Source organism: Podarcis filfolensis (assembly GCF_964270895.1).
Source record: "Podarcis filfolensis genome assembly, chromosome: 2".
In the NCBI taxonomy this organism is placed as follows: Eukaryota; Metazoa; Chordata; class Lepidosauria; order Squamata; family Lacertidae; genus Podarcis; species Podarcis filfolensis.
This window is the reverse complement of record NC_139605.1, coordinates 46,459,548-46,479,003: the sequence shown is the minus strand read 5'-3', so window position 1 is coordinate 46,479,003 and position 19,456 is coordinate 46,459,548. Positions and strand designations below refer to the sequence as shown.

Below are 19,456 nucleotides of genomic sequence, written 5' to 3'. Positions count from 1 at the left end.
GCGGTCATATTTCCAAAGCAATCCAAACGCTGGCTCAAGTTTTTCTCTAACATCATGCAGCAAATGGCTAGTCAGTTACCAAGGGCCTTTTCCGGAGGTCACTGTACAAATTGCAAATATGCACTTCAGCTTACAGATATTTCTTTTGGACCTATTTATTCTTTATCACACAATGAAACAACTTGTGGAAGTTGTCTGGGCTGCATGAGACACAAACAAGTAAACCTGACTTTGTCAAACTGAACAATCAGCCTTTAAAAGCTAGCCATTTATTATTTTGAATGAATTATACTTTAATAAATTGGAGAAGTGTTAAAGGACATATTTAATGCTGGAGACCTGGAAAACCTAATTCAGGTGGTGAGAATAATATTGGGCTTAAAAAAATCCAACATGCAGGGTGGAGAGTCCTTCATATGTTGTTGAACTACAACTCCCATCAGCCCCAGCCAGTATGACCAATGGTCAGGAATGATGAGTGTTGTAGTCCAGAAACGTGTAGAGGGCCACAGGTTCCCTGGCCCTGAACTAAAAGATGCTTTACCTTAACATTTTTGACATATTTTTCTTTTAAAAAGAAAAACATTAAATATCCAAGTTTTACATACATCATAGTATCCAAAAACAACATTATTATATATTTAAACAATCTCTGAAATAAAAATTATAAAGCAGTTATAACCACTGTTTGAGTGGTAAAATTAAGTTATTTTTTTTAAAAAAAAACAAGGTAACCTTTTGAAAAAAGCATGTTTCTACCTACATAAGATACACATAATCTACTTCATCAGCCTCCTCCTGCGTCCTGTAGCAAAGCAACACTACATGATTTTTAGCTACATGCTCAATCTTTCTATTGGAGGGGAGTGATGGCATAAAATGACAGTGTTGTTTAAGCTAAACACTTCATAATCTCATTGCAGTGAGGGCCAGTTCAAACATGTATCTTTGAAGATCATATTTAACATGAACCCTATAGATACACACATTTTAAAAAGTAGTAAAAGAAGTTATCTACACATCTTGTTCATTTTTCATGAAATCAAAGGATCATCAGTATCAGTATCAGTAACAGAATGTGTTACCATGTGAAGCATTTTACCTCTATGATTTGAAACTGCATGGAGAAAACTTTCTGTGGGGGCACCATGTTTGAACCCATGGAAATCACTCCAAAGGCCAACTTCTATAGAACTGCACCTGTTTCTAGTTGGTTCTTGGCAATAGCTAACATAATCAATGAAAAGACCACCTAGGTTATCCTAACCAATACCTGACTGTATGTGTGTGTGTTTCTTAAATTAATTGCACTGCACAAGTCCAAACATAAACTCTCCATAATTATGACTCAATAAAAATGTTAAAATTAAGTTTAGCTGGGTTTAACATAGTCACTGCTTAAACCCTTCAGTCTGACGCCTATATTCTACTACAGAAAATAACTTGTCAGCGATGAGTATATGCCAACAGAAGGCATATGTTGTTGACATATGGGATGTTTCATGCTTATGAAAAATTCATCTTGTTTATGGTAAAGAATCCTCCAAATGAAGCTAGCTACATGACAATGTCTGGAGTAAATGTTTGAAAGCTCCTAGTAGGATGAAAAGTGTTAACTGGGAATCATGTCAAGTAATAGGTACATTAGTGAAAATCCTGTTTCTAAAAATGAATGTTGTCATTCTCAATGAAAAACAGAAAAGTGAAACCATTCTTACATGAAACTAAATAATGACGACTGAGGCCTCATCCAAAGTCTACTCAAGTGCACATTTTTAAATAAAATTCTAAAAAGCGTTAATTCAGTGGACCTTTGCACTGGTGTTGTTCCATGCAATGGATTCATGGCTGTCACTGAATTGTCCCCAAAGTAAAGTAATATATAATAATTACTATGGATAAATAATTGTGGCTAAATAGAAAGTAAACCCGTTTGGTAAAAATAAAGATGCAGATATTAGTATGTGTATATTTTGATGCACAAATAGGCATGTGCACATAATTACACATAGCACATACTTAAGATTAGTATTGATGACTGTAGCACAGTAGAAGCTTACACATGATATTTTAAAGAGAAAGGTATACTTCACTTTTATATAGAGGTCAAAATAATATATAGGATGAAAAGTAAGCAAAAATTTAAATCTATTTGCTAGTGGTATATTATAATTTAGCATAGTGTACATGGTGTTAACAGGCAGAGCAATTCTACTAGCAACAGCAGGAACCAATAACGTGCCTGTTCTTTTGCACACATAGCTGAAATGTAGTGCCTGACATTCAAAATACACCAGGGCATTGATTTCCAGTCATAATCGTAGTGGCATTTTTCTACGTTCTGCACACATGGGTGAAATGTAATGATTAAAATGCATACATTCCAAAACCAGGTATAACATCTATAATTTAAAATATATTTTAAACTTCCATCACCATCCAGATCAGTTCAAACTTTAGGCCCAAAAGCAGTGGTGAAATTACTACTTTGCCAAAATGGTTCCTTCCCCATTATGCTGGCAACAGTAGTGTAGTATATACACAAGCCACAGTTTCAGCAAGATCTAGAGTCTACGTTTTGAGCAATACGATAAAGTAGCACCAGTCACACAACTATATCCGATTTATGTTTCTCTAGATAGAATTTAGCAGGGCTTCACTCAATTTCATTCATCAATATACTACATGGATACACATAAGCACAAAATGCACAAGAAGCAGCCAATACACAATGATTTGGGTGGGTTTTTCCCCCTAATGAAATATAAGGAAGAAAATAACAAAAAGGGACGCAAAACTAAACAGTTTACTCCTAGCATACCTAGCATTTAATTAACCATTATTTTATTATAAACTTACAATTTTTCTCTGTCTTCTTTCTCCTTTTAAAGTATACATAGAAAGCTACAACAGTTTAATATTTTCAAATGGAATTTTTGAATAAGCAGAGGGGAAAAAACAGAAAAAACCCCACACTACTAACAATAAGACATATTTAATTTTCTCAGGATTATATTTTTACATTTTCATATTTGTTAGTGTATTCTTTGCACACACACACACAGACATATATATATATTAAGGTTCAATGAATATATTTATCAAAGAAGGAAGAAATGCATACCTGCTTCAGAGAGGTCTCTAAGAGAGCTGCTAAGGGCACTCCTTTTAAGACCCTCCCCAGTGGCATAACTGTCATCAAGGCAGGCACGGTTCAATGTCCCATTGCCAGACTCTTTTTTCAGGCTAGAGCACTGAGACATGCTTGGTCGTACTACACCTTTCTGCTTTTCAAGTTCAGCTGAAAAGAGAGCAGAAGCCAATTACTCTATTGGCTCTTTCAGATTGTAGCGCTGAAAAAATAGGTATGGACTCTTTGCTGGCTCGTTAATAATTTCAATAACCCCAAACGCAATGCTTCTAAAAACTGGCACCTGGACAAATAAAGCTTGCTCCGTCTGCAAAAGGCACAGCATTCCAGAAGCTGGGCCACACACCAGAGCCTTTTCAGGGCTTCAACAACAGAAAGCTCTGTGTGAGAAGGCGCATTCCTATTAATTTCAGTGTTGGGGAATATTTCATGTACCTAAGCCTTTTGCCCGTCCCTTCTCCTTTGGCACCAGAAATGCTCAGAAACAGTACCTCACACAACGTAAATATCTATCTATCTATCTATCTATCTATCTATCTATCTATCTATCTATCTATTATCTAGCATCTATCTATCTATCATCTATCTATCTATCTATCTATCTATCTATCTATCTATCTATCTATCTATCATTAGGTAGCAATGAACAAAGCGATGCTATCAAATTTGCCAAGTCTTCATTTGGTTGGGTGTCACTGCACCTTGGTAGTCTGTGTGCATAATTGTATCACAACAGCATACCAATGCATACCAATTCTTCTGCCAGACTCCAGATGGCAGTGGCACATAACCATGTGGTAACAGTCAGTCATGGAGTTTAAAAGTGTGGTCAGAGCCCACCAGCTGAAATGGATGCCCTTGGATCACTGTAAGTCTCCTGAGGAAAATGAAATATATCAGCACTTAGTAAAACTGCAGTTTTACCATTTCAACTGCAGTTTAATCTTGAGTACTATTCAGCCACACTTTCTGAGCAAATTTTAACTTCATAAAGAAATCTTTTTGTAGATATGCCAAAATAGATTCACCTAACATAATTAATTTTAAATGCTCTACTATATGTACCTTTGTACTTACACTCTATTCTGTGCTTTTCCATTTCTTGTACCTCTGCAACAGACTCCCTCAGATCATCTGTAAATTTCTTTCTGTCCTGGGGATTTGGCGCATTGAAATTTATCAAAACTTTTATATCTGCTCCAGGAACAGCTGATGTGAGCCGTATGCCATTAGGATAATCTAGGAAGTGGTAAAAGGGATATATGTATATTAATTTCTTTCAAGGGTTTTCTCTATTTGCATCTCCAAATGTGAAAAAGATATAGTGGTACCTTGGTTTAAGAACAGCTTAGTTTATGAACAACTTGGATTAAGAACACTGCAAACCCGGAAACAGATGTTTTGGTTTGTGAACTTTGCCTTGGAATAAGAACATGTTTCACTTCCTGTTGAGTGTGTTCCATTTGTAAATTGAGTCCCCCGTTGCTATGGGAAAGCACACCTTGGTTTAAGAACGCTTTGGTTTAAGAACGGACTTCTGGAACAGATTAAGTTCGTAAACCAAGGTACCACTGTATATCCCAGTACATCAAAGATTTCCATTACCACATTAACATTTCTTGGTAACCATGTGCAACTGATAGGATGAGGCCTGGAAGCATCTGTGTCTATTGTGCTCCTCCCACAGTAGACCAGGCAAATTACCCTGAGGGAGCTATGTATTGGAGTCTCAGGGCTTCTAGGTCTCTCTTTGTTTCTGGTGTTATTTCAGGTGGTCTAAGATGCCTACAGGCCTGTCACTTTCTTTACAGTTTCCGGCAGAAACTGTCCTCTCTGTCACCGACTACCTCCAGAAATAACATGGAGGGTCCAAATGAACACAAGACCTTACTGAACAGCCATTCACAGATTACTACAAAACTATAAACTTGGCAAAATCCCACCATTTGCAGGCAGACAAATGGGAAACGACTTTCTTAGAACCAAGAATGCTGTTGGATTAGTTGGAAGTCCCATCTAGACCAGCATCCTGTTCTTACAGTGGCTGACTAGATGCCTATGCAGAGTCTTCAAAGAGGGCATTTTATGGGGGTGAACCTATGGTTTATCCTGTAGACGGCTACTTGCTGTCATTTTTTCAGCCACATAAGTCTCCTGGGTGAATCAAATGTGTCATCATACATGATGAGGGGCGTTTGAGGGAAAACAACAGTCACCACTCACTCAAGGATTTCCGCCATATATCACAGACTTGATGCAGTGGTAGACTGAATGATCACTGAAATCCTCTGACAGGGCACTTCTGGTGGTCCCTCACACCCTCAAGACCATCACCAGGGACTCTGGTGAGGCAGGCCCTGCCCTGTGGAACTCCCTTGCAGCAGTGGTTTGGTGGGAACTATCCCTCCTTCATTCGTATGTCACTTGAAAACTTTATTGTTCAGAAAGGCCTTTGCCACATGAATTTTCTTGTTAAGGCAATCAGTATTTACTAATGTTTTAAAGCTTTTTAAAATGAATATCATTATTTTGTGTTTATATCTTGTATTCCGCCTTGTTGTATTTTTTAATGAAAGTGCATCTTATAAAATTGTAAATAAACAAATATCACCACAAGATTGACAGCTATGGCATCAAATATAAGTGGGGTCCCCCCCCACCATCTGCCCAAATCCTTACACTTTTGAGCCAAAAGGGCTTCTAAATAGAAAAGTACTAAATAAAGTATGTTAGTACTTTTAATTACTTTTGAGAAAAGTACTAAGTAAAAAAACATTAACACACAGTGATTTATTGAGCCACAGACAGACATTAGAAATGATATATAGAATTTTTAGCCATACATATAAAAGAAATATTTATGATTTATAGTCATTAATCTTAAATCATAACTGTAATGTGAACTGTAGAAGAAACACTAATATACAACTTTCTGAGGATAAATAAATAAATAAATAAATAAAGCCCACATGAAACCGTATAAAATGGATTTGTCCACCATCAAAAGAGGATATATAAAACAATGCATATTTTGTACAAAAATAGTACATATACAGCTGGATACACAAATGTTCACTTAGATCAGTTCTCAGAAAGGGGTATGAAACATCTTCTGAATACTTTTTAAAGGTTAGAATTGGCAGGAGGAAGGCAGTTGGTGAATATATTTTCACTGTTACGTGGTCTCTAGTGAAAAGAAACTGCAAACCTTCATGTTTTTAAAATGAAGGTTTGTTCTGGAAAAAGTGGAAGCATCTATTTTGTCTTTCCCTCATGACCTACGAATGTGGAGATAAATACTTTATTTCCTTTCAAAGAATTAACTGATTCCTCAAAATACATTTTACCCTTATCATCCACTCCCCGTTGCCAATCATTCCCATCACCTTGCCAGCTTCTAAATGGAATGCTTTTCACTGCCTTTGCTTTAATTGACAGAATTCTCAGAAGGTATATGAATTCCATTCCTTGAGAACAAGTTGAATCTGACAGCTGCAACATGCAGATAGGCTGGGTGGGATATTTGTAGCTTGCTGCCTTCAGCTACAATAATGGCTATGCATTGCTTAAAGAAAAATGCTGAAGGGGGAGAAATCTGGAGGAGAGTGTCAGGCTGTGTTGAACCAAACTGATCTTTCTCCCAAATATCCCGTATGTACTACTATCCCGTATATACTACTATCCCGTATATACTAAACCATTATGGCTCACATGTTTCAGAGAATCAAGATTTCATACTTTATTTTTAAGTGTCTTTGAATGCTATTCTTATTCTGTTTCATAAACATTTAAATAAATGTGGTAACAAAGCAAAATCACACTATCACGTCAAAATTAACAATAGGTTTTCATTGCATTTCTGCAATATCTTTTCTAAAAAATGGGAAAAAACCACTTCCTCAAGGTATAGTTATTCTTAAGAAATGAGGTGCACCAATTTACCCTTAACTCATATGAGAGGCTAAAAACACTTACACTGATTCTCAAAAAGGAGCACCTGCATTCCATAGAGGGAAAAGGACTGTCGAAAACTGTATGTGACTGAATTCTTCTTCTTTTGAAAGATCTTAGTGACCTAAAAATATCAACAAGCATAAAAATCAGTGTTGGAGAAAGTATTCGGTTAGTTAAAAATACTGAAATGTATGGACAATAAACCCTTATAATATTACACCAGTAAGCATCCTGAAGACGAACTCTGCCTAAAATACCATTTCCATTTACTAGCCTTTTGGCTCCCCTGCACAACTTTCCTAGCTGATCCTGAGCACTGCATACAACTGTAGTTGTATATATAGCTCTTCATCCACTTATGAATAACAATCCATGCAGAAACCCACATAGTGCCCCTACATGGATTCTGCATTTAAGTAAGCCCCTTTACTTAATGGAGTCTCTGCATTAATATAAAGTGTTATAAAAATATGCCTGTCAGATACATACCACAAGCAGATCATTAAATAAAAATATTTCCCGCTGGTGTAATCCAAGCTTCTGTGGTTTATTTGGATCTGGAACTTCAAAGAGCCTGCAGTAGCAAACAAGTCTCCGATGTGGAAGAGAAAGGACCTGTGGGATATAGTACAATGCTGACTTTAGTCAATTAAAAAGGAGTTCAGTATTATTTAGGTGAAGTCTTTTCCACAATGGTGAAAGAGGAAATAGTTGAAAATGGTGAAAATAAAAAACATTTAAGGAAAAGCTTTTCATTAGCCTCTCTTTGCACCCTTTCGGATTTTCCTTTTTTTGTCATCATATTTATATATTGGTGGTGAACTCATATGTTATTTCATGAAGCCTGTTGTCCAATGCTATTATCATTAACACAGGGACACGGGTGGAGCTGTGGGTTAAACCACTGTGCCGCTTGGGCTTGCCGACTGAAAGGTCATGGTTCGAATCCCCGTGACGGGGTGAGCTCCCATTGTTCAGTCCCAGCTCCTGCCAACCTAGCAGTTTGAAAGCACGTCAAAGTGCAAGTAGATAAATAGGTACCGGTCCGACGGGAAGGTAAACGGTGTTTTCGTGTGCTGCTCTGGTTTCACCAGAAGCGGCTTAGTCATGCTGGCCACATGACCTGGAAAAAATGTCTGCGGAAGCAGACAAATGCCGGCTCCCTCGTCCTTTAAAGGGAGATGAGCACCGCAACCCCAGAATCGTTCGCGACTGGACTTAATTGTCAGGGGTCCCTTTACCGTTACTATCATTAACTCTTCAACAGTATCCTGATTTTCCTCAGTAGGGGGAATAGGTGAAAATAATTCCCCCTAGCTCCATGCCAGTGCATGTATTGTATCTGATACAGTATAGGGACTAAGATTTCTTTACTTCAAGGTCAATACAGATTTTCCACTGTCTTTTTCACGAGATGCTAGCCTGTTTATACATGGACAAACAGAAGGCTACTAACAATAAGTTTTAATTGCAATGAATTTTTATTAGAGTCTAACTTCTTAGATTCTAAGTTCTTCTTATCCCCAGTGCAGAGGAACTGTATCTCAGTTCCTGAGCCAATAATTTTATTTTGGCATCCATGACATCTAAGGAAAGATGCCAAAATTACTGGGGGAGGGGGGCGAATCCTGATCAGCAAAGTGACCTGCCACACATGGCCCACTTTTATAATGATTGATGCAGCATGCACAATTTAAAATTCCTTCCATATGAGGAATACAATATATACTTCATATTCATACAAATGTTTTAATGAAGTGTCTCAAAGTATAACACAAAGTTAGCAAGAAAACGTTTCTCATATTCAGTGAGCTTCTGAGCTCTTCCAGATCAGTTGCCCAATTCTATTCAATACATGGGGCAACTATAGCAAATCTGTGTTTCCTGATTAACAGCAGAATAACGAGTGGCTAATCTGTGGCTCACTAAATGTTGTTGAACTCCAACTCCCATCAGCTCCAGCTACCATGGCCAGTAGTAAGGGGTGGTGGAAAATGTTAGCCTCTCCTGGTTTAGGGCATGAATCTTGACTTCCCTTCTGTGAATGGAGCAGAGTTCACTGAACAGATTCTCCACTAACTTAACAATTGGCTCCTGTAGGTTGTGGACATTTGGAAATTGGAATGTGGTATGGCAGGAGTTGGTGATTGGAGGAGCGAGTTAAGACCCAAACCTAGTTGTTCTAAAAGGTCAAGTTCTAAAAGGTCAAAGCCAGAAATTCATCTTATCAATTAGTACAAAAATTACTGAGGAATTATGGTTTGCTCCAAAGAAAATTCTTATGTTTAATTTCTATTTTAAACACAAGTGAAAAGGCAATTTCTTTACTGTTTAACTTTTATTTTAGTTCTATTTTTTTCTTCTGGAGGTAATGCTAGAATACTTGAGGTACCTGAATAACATTACTAAGCATATTCTATTTAACTTAATATGGCAATGAGGTTTCCTTGATAACTGGAAGCCTGGATACTTGCTGTCAAAGGACCCACAATAGTCACCAACAGCAGTATTCCAACATTTATTACGTGACAATATGTGAAGACCTTCATCTATACCTGTCCCCTAACCCCTATATATAACAGATAAACAGAAGACATGCAAGGGCACACCAAATGCTCAATGTTCTCCATTTTGCAGCTTGTGTGTGTGAAAGATCCTAAAGGAATGTCTCAGTCCCACATTCCTCTACTGCATAATCTTGTGCTAAGTTTCCACACTGATTGATTAAGCTGATTAAACACTAAAAACAATGAAAGCAAAGCACATTTATGAAATATTCTGACATTAAAATAATGCAAAAGAAAGAGAGAGATGTACGTTTAAATATCTGCAGATCAGAGGCCATGCACACCATTGAGGAGAGAGGCAAATAGTTTTTAATCTTAAAATTGTTAGGAAATATATCTAAGGGCAGCTCACCACAACTGACCTCAGCCAGGTATATAAACAAAGCTGCCCCCAGTTTCACTTATGCTTGCTAATTACCGTAATTCACTTTTATATTTCATTGTTGTACCAAGCTCTATCTGTGTGATACTGAACCCCACAGAAAAAGCACAATCTGGCTCCTTTACAAAATGGAAATGTTTCATTAGGTCAACAATTGACACTTTTAAATATTTAGGATGAAAAAGCAATGAACTGCCAAAATCTGAGTAACAACAAAGGATTTAAACATATTAGGGCTCTTCTGATGAGCTTTGCTTACAGAACAGAAATGAGTATTAAAGGAAATACCTACACAACCAAGTCCATGGTGTAGAGATCCAATCTACAGCAGAAAAAGACACATACAAGTTCATTAAATTTCAGAGAAATACATATCATATCAAGCAAATACTTCATGGTCTTACTATCACTAAACTCCTATAAAAGCAAACATGCCTATAAATAATGATGGGCATTTACTTTCAAACCCCCTTTTGCACAGTTACGCTGTCACTAAGCAGGAATGAGCACAAGGAACGCTAATTTAATCCTAATGACTTTATTTAATCATTTGAATTGCTTTCTCACAAAGCTTAAATTCTACAGTGTAGTTCTGCAGCTTTCAAAATTCCACTTTCCAGTCTATAAGGCAATGAAAGTAGTATAACTCTGCCTCTTCATTTTGGAAAAGCCATTATCTGTAAGCATACAAAGATGCAATGAGTGTGCCCACCTTCCCATATACACACAACAGCTGCCCCACAACTTTGGAATTCTGTTTCTTTGGACTCTTGCCATATTCCTAAGGTGCAATATGATTTCTTTACTGGAGCTGACTTTGGGTTGTTTGCATTAAGCTGGCACGAAGGGATAAAAAGATGTTGGAATATTTTCATGTTTAATATAGAGGAATAAAAACCTCTATGCTTTAGAGTGGGTGGGATATAAATACTTAGAAAACTAAAGAAACTATATAAAATAGATCTAGTAACTCAGGAGAGACACTTTCTGAGCAGTCATTTATGCCCCAAAAGCTGGATATGGCTCAGTAAGAAATGATTCAGTGAATAGAGCATATACTTTTGCACGTGTAACTCGCAAATGCAAAATATAACTTACTGGTTTTTTCCCTACTATGAGTTTTTCAACCTTTTGGACCTGTGACACATGATCCTCGTTTGTCTTGAGCTCCCGCTTTCGGATTCTTTCATAGATCCCAATAAGCATCTCCCGTGGAATATCTTCACCATCATCTACACCTGCAGAACCCAAACATCATTGTTACCAGCTCAAAAACTGCAATACCTCTACAACTTGATGACACATCTGCCTTGTAAAGAACGTGATCTAGCTACTGGTTGTTACACTAACATCACTGGTACTAAATCTCTGCATGTCATGATCAGTATCTCCGAAGAACCTGCCATTTAACAATTAAAGAAGTGAATTTCAATCAATGACATTTGGATATATAAATATCGCCCCTCATTCTTGTGTAGAATTCCAGGGCAGTATACAATCAATAAGAGTAATCATAAAACACCAGAAGAACGAAGAAAACAGTATTTAAAATATACATAAGATTAAAATGCCCAGATGACGAAAAAGGTGTTCTGGTGCAGAAAAGATTGCAACTGGTGCCAGAAGAACCTGCATAGGGAGAGCTTTCTATAAACACTTTGCTCTCATGTATTATATCTCTGATAATGGCATTTGAAGAGGGGCCTCGGCAGAAGACAAGTAGGTTAATATGGGAAGAGGCACTCTTTTGAGTATTTGGGTTCCAAGCCATTTACACTGAATTGGTCTCCAGTTATGCTCTTTTAAAATCAGTATGATATTTATTTACTTAAAAGATTTCTATCCCTATCTGCAAAATACACATTTGCCCTATTTTTAGTTATTAATACAACAGTAACCAAGAGTACTGTGGAGTATCAATACAATTAGGTAACAGATAGCAGTTTGTTAACTCTCTCTCTCTCTCTCTCTCTCTCTCTCTCTCTCTCTCTCTCTCTCTCTCTCTCTCTCAATGTTAAATGTCCGAGCAATAATAAACCTCAGTGTTAGTTAAAAATATTGCAGTCTTGAAGCACCATTCGTGGAAGATAAAGCACATTCTCAACCTAGTTGCTTTAAAAACATTAATAAAGACTTTCTGCTGTGATATGCTTAGTGAATGAAGTTGGCCCATAGACCTGGAGAGGGATGGTTTGCAGTGCAGAAATACAAGAGGCAATCAAAATTACAAGCACCCCCACATTGGTCTTTCAGCTATAAAACATTTCCTTTCTCTCCAGAACTTGAATCTCGGTTTCCTCAGCCTCCTCCTAAAACACTTTTGTAGGGTATAGTCACACAAACACGTAATATGGAACAGAATCTAATTACTGTATTCTTTTACGGTTTTTGTGGTGTAGACCATAATGGCAAATGTCTATGCATGTTTACTCATAAGTAAGTCTTACTATGTTCAATGATTTACTTTCATGTAAGTGTGCATAGAATTGCAACTTATTGCTGCAGTTTTTACAACAATGTGCTTCCAAAGCCATGTGGCAGACTTTTCTACCTCTTTAGTATTTAAGAAACGATCTATTTAGAAACGGGTGCTGCCGCATTGTTAGTAATCAGACTGCTGTCCTTTTCCAAAAACCCTTTCCAATCTTCTCCTGGCCTGGTAACAAATCATAGTACAAATGGCAGACTAGCCTCTTGGATGCTTTTTTTTTAATAAAGAAAAACGCGGCTTTTGACATTTTCTGTTCAAGACTGGAGGAAATGAAACAAATCCAGCCTTTAGACCCTGGCAAATTTTTGAATTATGCATACCTCTTAGATTCTTGACAAAATCTTCAAGCTTCATTTTGCGTTCTGGTTTCACATTTGGACTATACATATCTGTGTTTAATAATATGATTGCAAAAGCTAGGATGAAGATGGTATCAGGATTTCTAAACTGTCTCACAACACCTGGATTGCAGATGCAGTATCTCTGGCTACAAAAGACACCGAAATAAGAGTGGTCAGATTCAAGGATGAGTCGATAAGCCTTTTAGAACAAACCAATAAACTGTTTCATTGAGGATACTGGAATTATACTCCTGACATACACATTTAATGGTTGACTATTAATTACCATTCCATCACATTATCTCAGCTAATAATAGCATCTTTAATGCAGATGATGTATTATTATACCCACTCTTAGTAACCAAATTACTATTTGCTGATCTAGATATTCCGGTGGTTAAGGCTAGTCTAACTCCATTACAGTAAGTGCCCTCAGTTTCCTGCAATATTCACTTGTTGTATAGGAATATACATAAAATATACATATACATATTTATCACTGCAGACTGCAAACCATACCTAGTGGATCAAAGAGGATAAAAATTACCCAGATTTGCACAATTCATCAGAAATAGGTTAGTGGTGACAATTATATATTCTTTAGGTAATATAAGACTACCGCAAGTGTAAAACAGCTTATATTTGTAGGGCAAAATACGCAATGGAAAGGCCAAATTTTATTGGGTTGAACATCACAGTCCAAATGAAGTGCACTACTGACTCAGGTAACCATTTCCTCCTTCTAACCACGTAGATATAGCCGAAATATGCCAGCACAAAATCAAACTATGCAACAATATCTGATGCAACCTTGATCCATAATTTATATCTATGCTAATATGCCATTTGTACACATTTCATGCCTAATGAGTCTGACCAATGGCTTCAACAGATCTGTGGCACCCTCTGAGGATAGGCCTCTTTATTTTTAGCATATTGGAAGATTCTTCACATTTCTCCCCACGTCCCCACCATGGATAAAGAACATTTGTCTAGGCTTTAATAAGTTAATGCTCTTTGCTCAGCTAAGCTAAACTGCTTAATTAAAAGGTCAGCAGAGTACATTGCAAAATGTTATAAAGGATAAATGCTTCCATTTCAACAAGATGAGAACATAGAATATTTACAGCACAATCCGTTACATGCCTACTCAGAAGTAAGTCCCACTGCGTTCAATAGCCCTTACACCGGGGTAAGTGGGTATAGGAATGTGACCTTAAATTCCTTTAAAATGTTTAAACCGACAGTAAACATTTCTTTGTTTGCATTTAGACTTGATAACATAAGATACAACAAACAGGGCTGCCAGAATCTATAGCCGCTTTTTCCCAACCTAGTGGCCTCTGGAGGTTTTTAAGTACATCTCTCATCAACTCCAGAAGGCTGGTCTACAATATATAATATCGTGAGAACAGAATTTTAGATCAAGATAATATTTAACTACTTCAGCCTGAGTACACTCAAACCTACTACGTATGTGACTAAACCTTGTGATAGCTATCTGTTTACGTCCATACCTAAAAGCTTCAATGAGTCGTTCTACTTTTTGAGCTTCCCCTTGAACACGGATATGAGCTTGGAATTTCCTGAGTGCTTCATCTAGTTCCATAGCTGAGAAGTCCATTTCATCCACAACACAGCTAGGACAAAGAAGAAGAAGAGTTTTGATTTTGCCACCCTCCAGCATACCCCCTCCCGCAATCCACCCTGCCTTCAATAAAATACCAACTGCTGTACTTAGTATAGTATTCAGTCAGATGAAGCATGCAATGATTAAAGGGCAAAGAGAGAATTATGAGCACTATATATCAATTAAAGAAGCTTATGTAAGCGGGTCATGATTTTTCAAAGACATCTCTCTGGCAGAAATAATAATCACTTTTATGTTCTTCAAAAAGCAATTTCCCCCAGTCAGTAGCTCCATTAGAAAACAACCAAACATTACTTTAATTTACTACTTTACTGAGCAGTAGGGCACGGAGCAACAGACGCCAGTCCCCTCCTTGCCTATCCTATGAACGTTGGAAGGGAGGGTGGCAGCAAGAAGACCCTGTGGTATTTTACTTTCCTTCCTGCATGCCTTTGAGTGGATGGCAAAAGGGAAAGCAATATACTTTTCCTTCTCTGACAGAAGGGGTACCAGTTACCACACACCATTTCCCCCCTTAAAGTGTTGTGCATAATAACACCCCAGTACTCTTTTCAATAACTGGAAGGGGAAAGAGAGAGGAATTGTGTAGCAGACAGTGGAGAGGGGAGAGCAGAGAGGGAGAAAAGGCACTCAGGTGGACAGGGCTGATTTAAAAGGCTGATGCAAAACCATGATTTGTGAAACCATGATCTAATTGCCTTTTCTGCTGCCTGTGAGGTCTACTTGCCAATAAAATAAAATAGAATCTGGAGGTTTCTTCCCTTTTTATTAGACTTTTGAGGTTATACACAATGAAAGATCAATCTCTGCAAAGTACAATAGACTAATGCAGGTGCCACGGTAAGAACGTATGATCCATGCTAAAAGGCTTTTTATTAAAATGCATTGCCATATGGCATCAGGGTAAAAATGTTTATGATTGTTCAAATGAGAGAGGGGCAGAACCAGGCAATTAAAATGCAGAGGGACAGGTATCAATTCAAAGAGGATACTTTGGATAAGACATATGTGCCAGAGACATTCGAAAAGACACACCATGCACAGGAGTTTAAAAGCTAATACTGGAAGCCACTGATTCAAGTTGTGTGAGCTGTTGTACTTTGTTTTAAATGATAGCATAGATACAAAGAGCATAATGGAAACCTGCTGGGATGGAGAGAACCAGTGGGCATTGGTTATTTCTGGATACGAACTCTACAGAAAGAACAGGGAAGGGTGTGTTGGAGGTGGCATCACGCTGTACATCAAAGAGGCATACAGTCCCCAAAGCTAGAAATCTCAAAAGGGCAGAGTCTTCCACAAAATTACTGTGGATGGCAGTACCAGGTCCCCAAGAGTAGCTTACTACTGAGCATATAGTATCATCCTCCTGACCAAAACACCCAGGGTGATCCTGAGATCGACAATGAAATTTTCCTCATACTGTAATCTAATTAGCTATGTCACATATCCATAAAACAGCAAACAGTCAACAAAGAAAGCCAGGTCTTTTTAGTACCTTGGTTAGCTGTATAATGCAGGAAAACTTGACATATTTCATAACCCGATACAACACAGAAATAAATGCCATCTTGGTACCTGACACAAGCTAACACGGGAATCTTCTGCACTCCTAAGGTTGCTTGTTTTAACTGAACATTGCAATTGCATATTTAATTCCTTTGGCTGCATTCCAGTGCTCAGTTAAGTGCACTCAGAACCTCATTGAATGGCCTTTAAAACATAATAACAGGTAAACAAAAAAGCTCCAATGTTTAATTTATAAGATTTTAGTCAATGAAGCAAATATGAAGAGGAGGTCATCAGGGTTAAATTTCCTAGCCTATTTGTAGATCATATGTTTTGGCATTGTGTCAAATAGGCATCAATAACATTTTCACGTGGTGCAACTCCCAGGACAAAAGCCTCTCTCTTTAATAGAGTTAGGCAAGATGCCAACATAACTTTCTCATCTACAGGACTGTTTTTAGAAAACATCACTTTGGAATTTAAAATCTGTGTCGATTTTTCAAGGAAGACCCATGAGCTGACAGATTTCCGACCCCTAGAAGAAGGCCCTGCTTCACTGTTCCTTTGTAGTACGGAAATATATAGAACAAGTGGGTCCAGGAATAAGACAACTCACTTGCCAAGTGTAGAATACTTCATTAAAGCATATTTATATGAGTGCATTCTGCCGATTAAGGTGTACCACTAATCAACAGGAACCTTAGCATTCAACAGCAATTCTTCATCAAAGTAATGTATACATAATTCTATAAATTTGGGCCAATATGTCATGAGCTGGCATGCAGTACACAGTACAGCACATCAAACCTGAAAATATTGTGGCACTTGCTTTCTGGATGGTAGTAGTCTTCCACATTTTGTCATGTCATTTTATTTTAGACAATAAACTGAGTAATACTTCAAGGAATAATAAAGGACTTATAATCAATAGACACTTTCCTTCTGGATGAGCATATCCTAGGCAATTAAAATAATAATATAGTACAGCAGATAAATAGCTAAAACCTCCTTCTGGAACAGTCTTTCTGAGTTGCGGGTATAGCTGTAAATGTATATGGGGAAATAATTTTTTCCTGGTTTTTCTTTTTCTCTGAAACTGCACTTAGCATATGCACAAAACAATTGGTGAACATCCCTTTCTTTAAAATCCACATAGTGTACACTTAAATATGCAACAGATGCTTCATATCTGCTACTTACTCCAACACATCCCGGTTAAACTGCTTTTGTCGATTTCCGAGGAATTCTCCAATCATCTGTCTGCTGAGTCCTTTTCTCTGCAGAAGGAAATGAGCAACTCCAACAGGCGTATCTGGCACAAAGCCTCTCTCAATTAGGTACTGGATTCCTTTTTCAGGTTTTCTACAAGAAGAAAAAAATCCCAAATCTCCCATTAGCCGTTTTCACCACAACATAATCAGGGGCATATGTATTTTTATTGTGTGTGTGCGTGTATATTTGTTGCTGTATACCACTTAGATTTCTTTAAGGAAATTGTGCTAGATAAATATTTTCATAAATAAATTTAAAATAAATAAAATAAAGATTGGGGTTGTCTTAGGGCTCTTCCACAATCAACTCAAGTATCTTTTAATTTCTAAGGCAGAGGTATACAGTCGTACTTCGGAAGTCAAACACCTTGCGAGTTGAACCTTTTGGCTCCCGAATGCCGCAAACCCGGAAGTGAGTGTTCCGGTTTGCGAACGTTCTTTGGAACCCAAACGTCCGACACAGCTTCTGTGGCTTCCGACTGGCTGCAGGAGCATCCCACCCCATGTGAGAAGCACTGATGAACAATACCAAGTAACCCTCTGGTCCTGCTTCTACCACAAACAGTATGCTGTTTGAAACAGTATTAAAGAGATACTCCTGGAAAGCAGACAGGCTGTGGCATGGAGTCAGTAGCCCTTCCTTGTTTTTCCCAGCATCTGGAGCGGATATAGCCTTTAAATTTTAAGATCCAAGTTAGCTACTGTAGTGGACAGCTTTTTTAAATATAACATTGGTTTTTTAAAAATTTATTTTCATATTTAAACTGTTTAACATGGTTGCATCAAGATATATCTTTGTTTACAATGGAGCACATGCCATGCAGCAATTGCATAAAATAAAAACAAAAAATAAAAACAATAAAATAAAATAAAAACAAATAAACAACAAAAACAACAAAAACAAATAAAAATAAAATAAAAACAAAAAACAATGAACACTCAAATAAACGTTTCTACATATATCAACAAAGTTGTGTCAAAGTGTATATACCAAAATTATTATGATTATTACAGAAATGAAATGATGTATAGTAATGTGTATTGCTCTGATTGGTGACCATAAATAAAATGTATTTTGTAACAATAACAATTAGAATTTATAGGAAAGGGGGGGAGGGGGAAATTAAAAATCGCACTTAATGCATGCCAGACTGCTTTAAACTATGGGTACTGTTCTTCCATGTGTTGAACAGCTATTGCTTGATACATCACCCATGATTTTTTTCTAATCCTTTTCAATAGTCATCACCGCTCCTTATAGTACTGAATTCAGTAGCTCAATTGTTTGCTTTTGTTTACAAGGGAGCATCATGGGGTGGGGAAGAGGGAGACAATCTGGGGACGGGGCAGGATCCAGCTCCTCCTTATAGCACTCCTGCCACTTTACTCCCTATCACATTAGTCCCTAATTTGGATAGGGCCTAATTTGGCCCTGAGCTACAAAAGAAGTACTTTAAAGTCACCCTGTGGCAAGTAAACAGTCAGGGGTGGGAGTCATAATTGGGAATTACAATATACTGGCCTATACTAGTGTGTTAATTTTGGAGGTCGTCTATGTGATTAGATAGTGGGGGACAGAAATCAAACACATGTTCTGGTCCAAGTGGTCCTTTTACCTGACTTACAGATGATGTAGGATTCGAATACACATTTTAGAAAATGCTCTTAGTTGAAGCTTAGTTACATTACTACTTCCATATTAAGAGGATGATCATACTTCAAGGTCAATGGGGTTTTGTTCTGAAAGGAACTGAATGGGTTTAATTGAGCCTCTGAGAGCAAGGATTTAAATGCATATACATACGTGTGTGTGTGTGTGTGTGTGTGTGTGTGTGAGAGAGAGAGAGAGAGAGAGAGAGAGATGTGTCAACACATACACACACACACACAGAGCCGGTCAGATCCCGAGGTTTCCGCAACCGGAGGTGCCGTTTCTGTGCACGTGCATGGTGTGTAAAAGTGCTTCTGTGCATGCGCGCACAGCGAAACCCGGAAAAATACTTCTGAAGGATACGCATGTAGGGGTCACGTAAGTAGAGGTACCACTATATATATACAGTGGTACCTCTGGTTATGTACTTAATTCGTTCCGGAGGTCCGTACTTAACCTGAAACTGTTCTTAACCTGAAACACTACTT

The 19,456-nt window shown here is 37.7% G+C and overlaps 1 protein-coding gene and 1 long non-coding RNA gene across 25 annotated transcripts in view; one reads left to right on the top strand and one right to left on the bottom strand.

Moving 5' to 3' along the window:
• IQSEC1 (IQ motif and Sec7 domain ArfGEF 1) overlaps positions 1–19,456 on the bottom strand; it is a 311,515-nt gene that overhangs the window by 9,590 nt on the left and 282,469 nt on the right. For all 24 annotated transcript variants that reach the window (XM_083602924.1, XM_083602923.1, XM_083602919.1 and 21 more), the window contains 9 exons: positions 17,247–17,408; positions 14,404–14,526; positions 12,866–13,032; positions 11,153–11,292; positions 10,347–10,376; positions 7,595–7,720; positions 7,127–7,226; positions 4,229–4,390; positions 3,125–3,301 (listed from right to left, as the gene is read on the bottom strand). In XM_083602924.1, the coding sequence (XP_083459050.1) occupies positions 3,125–3,301; positions 4,229–4,390; positions 7,127–7,226; positions 7,595–7,720; positions 10,347–10,376; positions 11,153–11,292; positions 12,866–13,032; positions 14,404–14,526; positions 17,247–17,408 (1,187 nt within the window). The remainder of the gene's footprint in view (positions 1–3,124; positions 3,302–4,228; positions 4,391–7,126; positions 7,227–7,594; positions 7,721–10,346; positions 10,377–11,152; positions 11,293–12,865; positions 13,033–14,403; positions 14,527–17,246; positions 17,409–19,456) is intronic.
• LOC310757682 overlaps positions 1–19,456 on the top strand; it is a 28,686-nt gene that overhangs the window by 3,645 nt on the left and 5,585 nt on the right. The window lies entirely within an intron of this gene.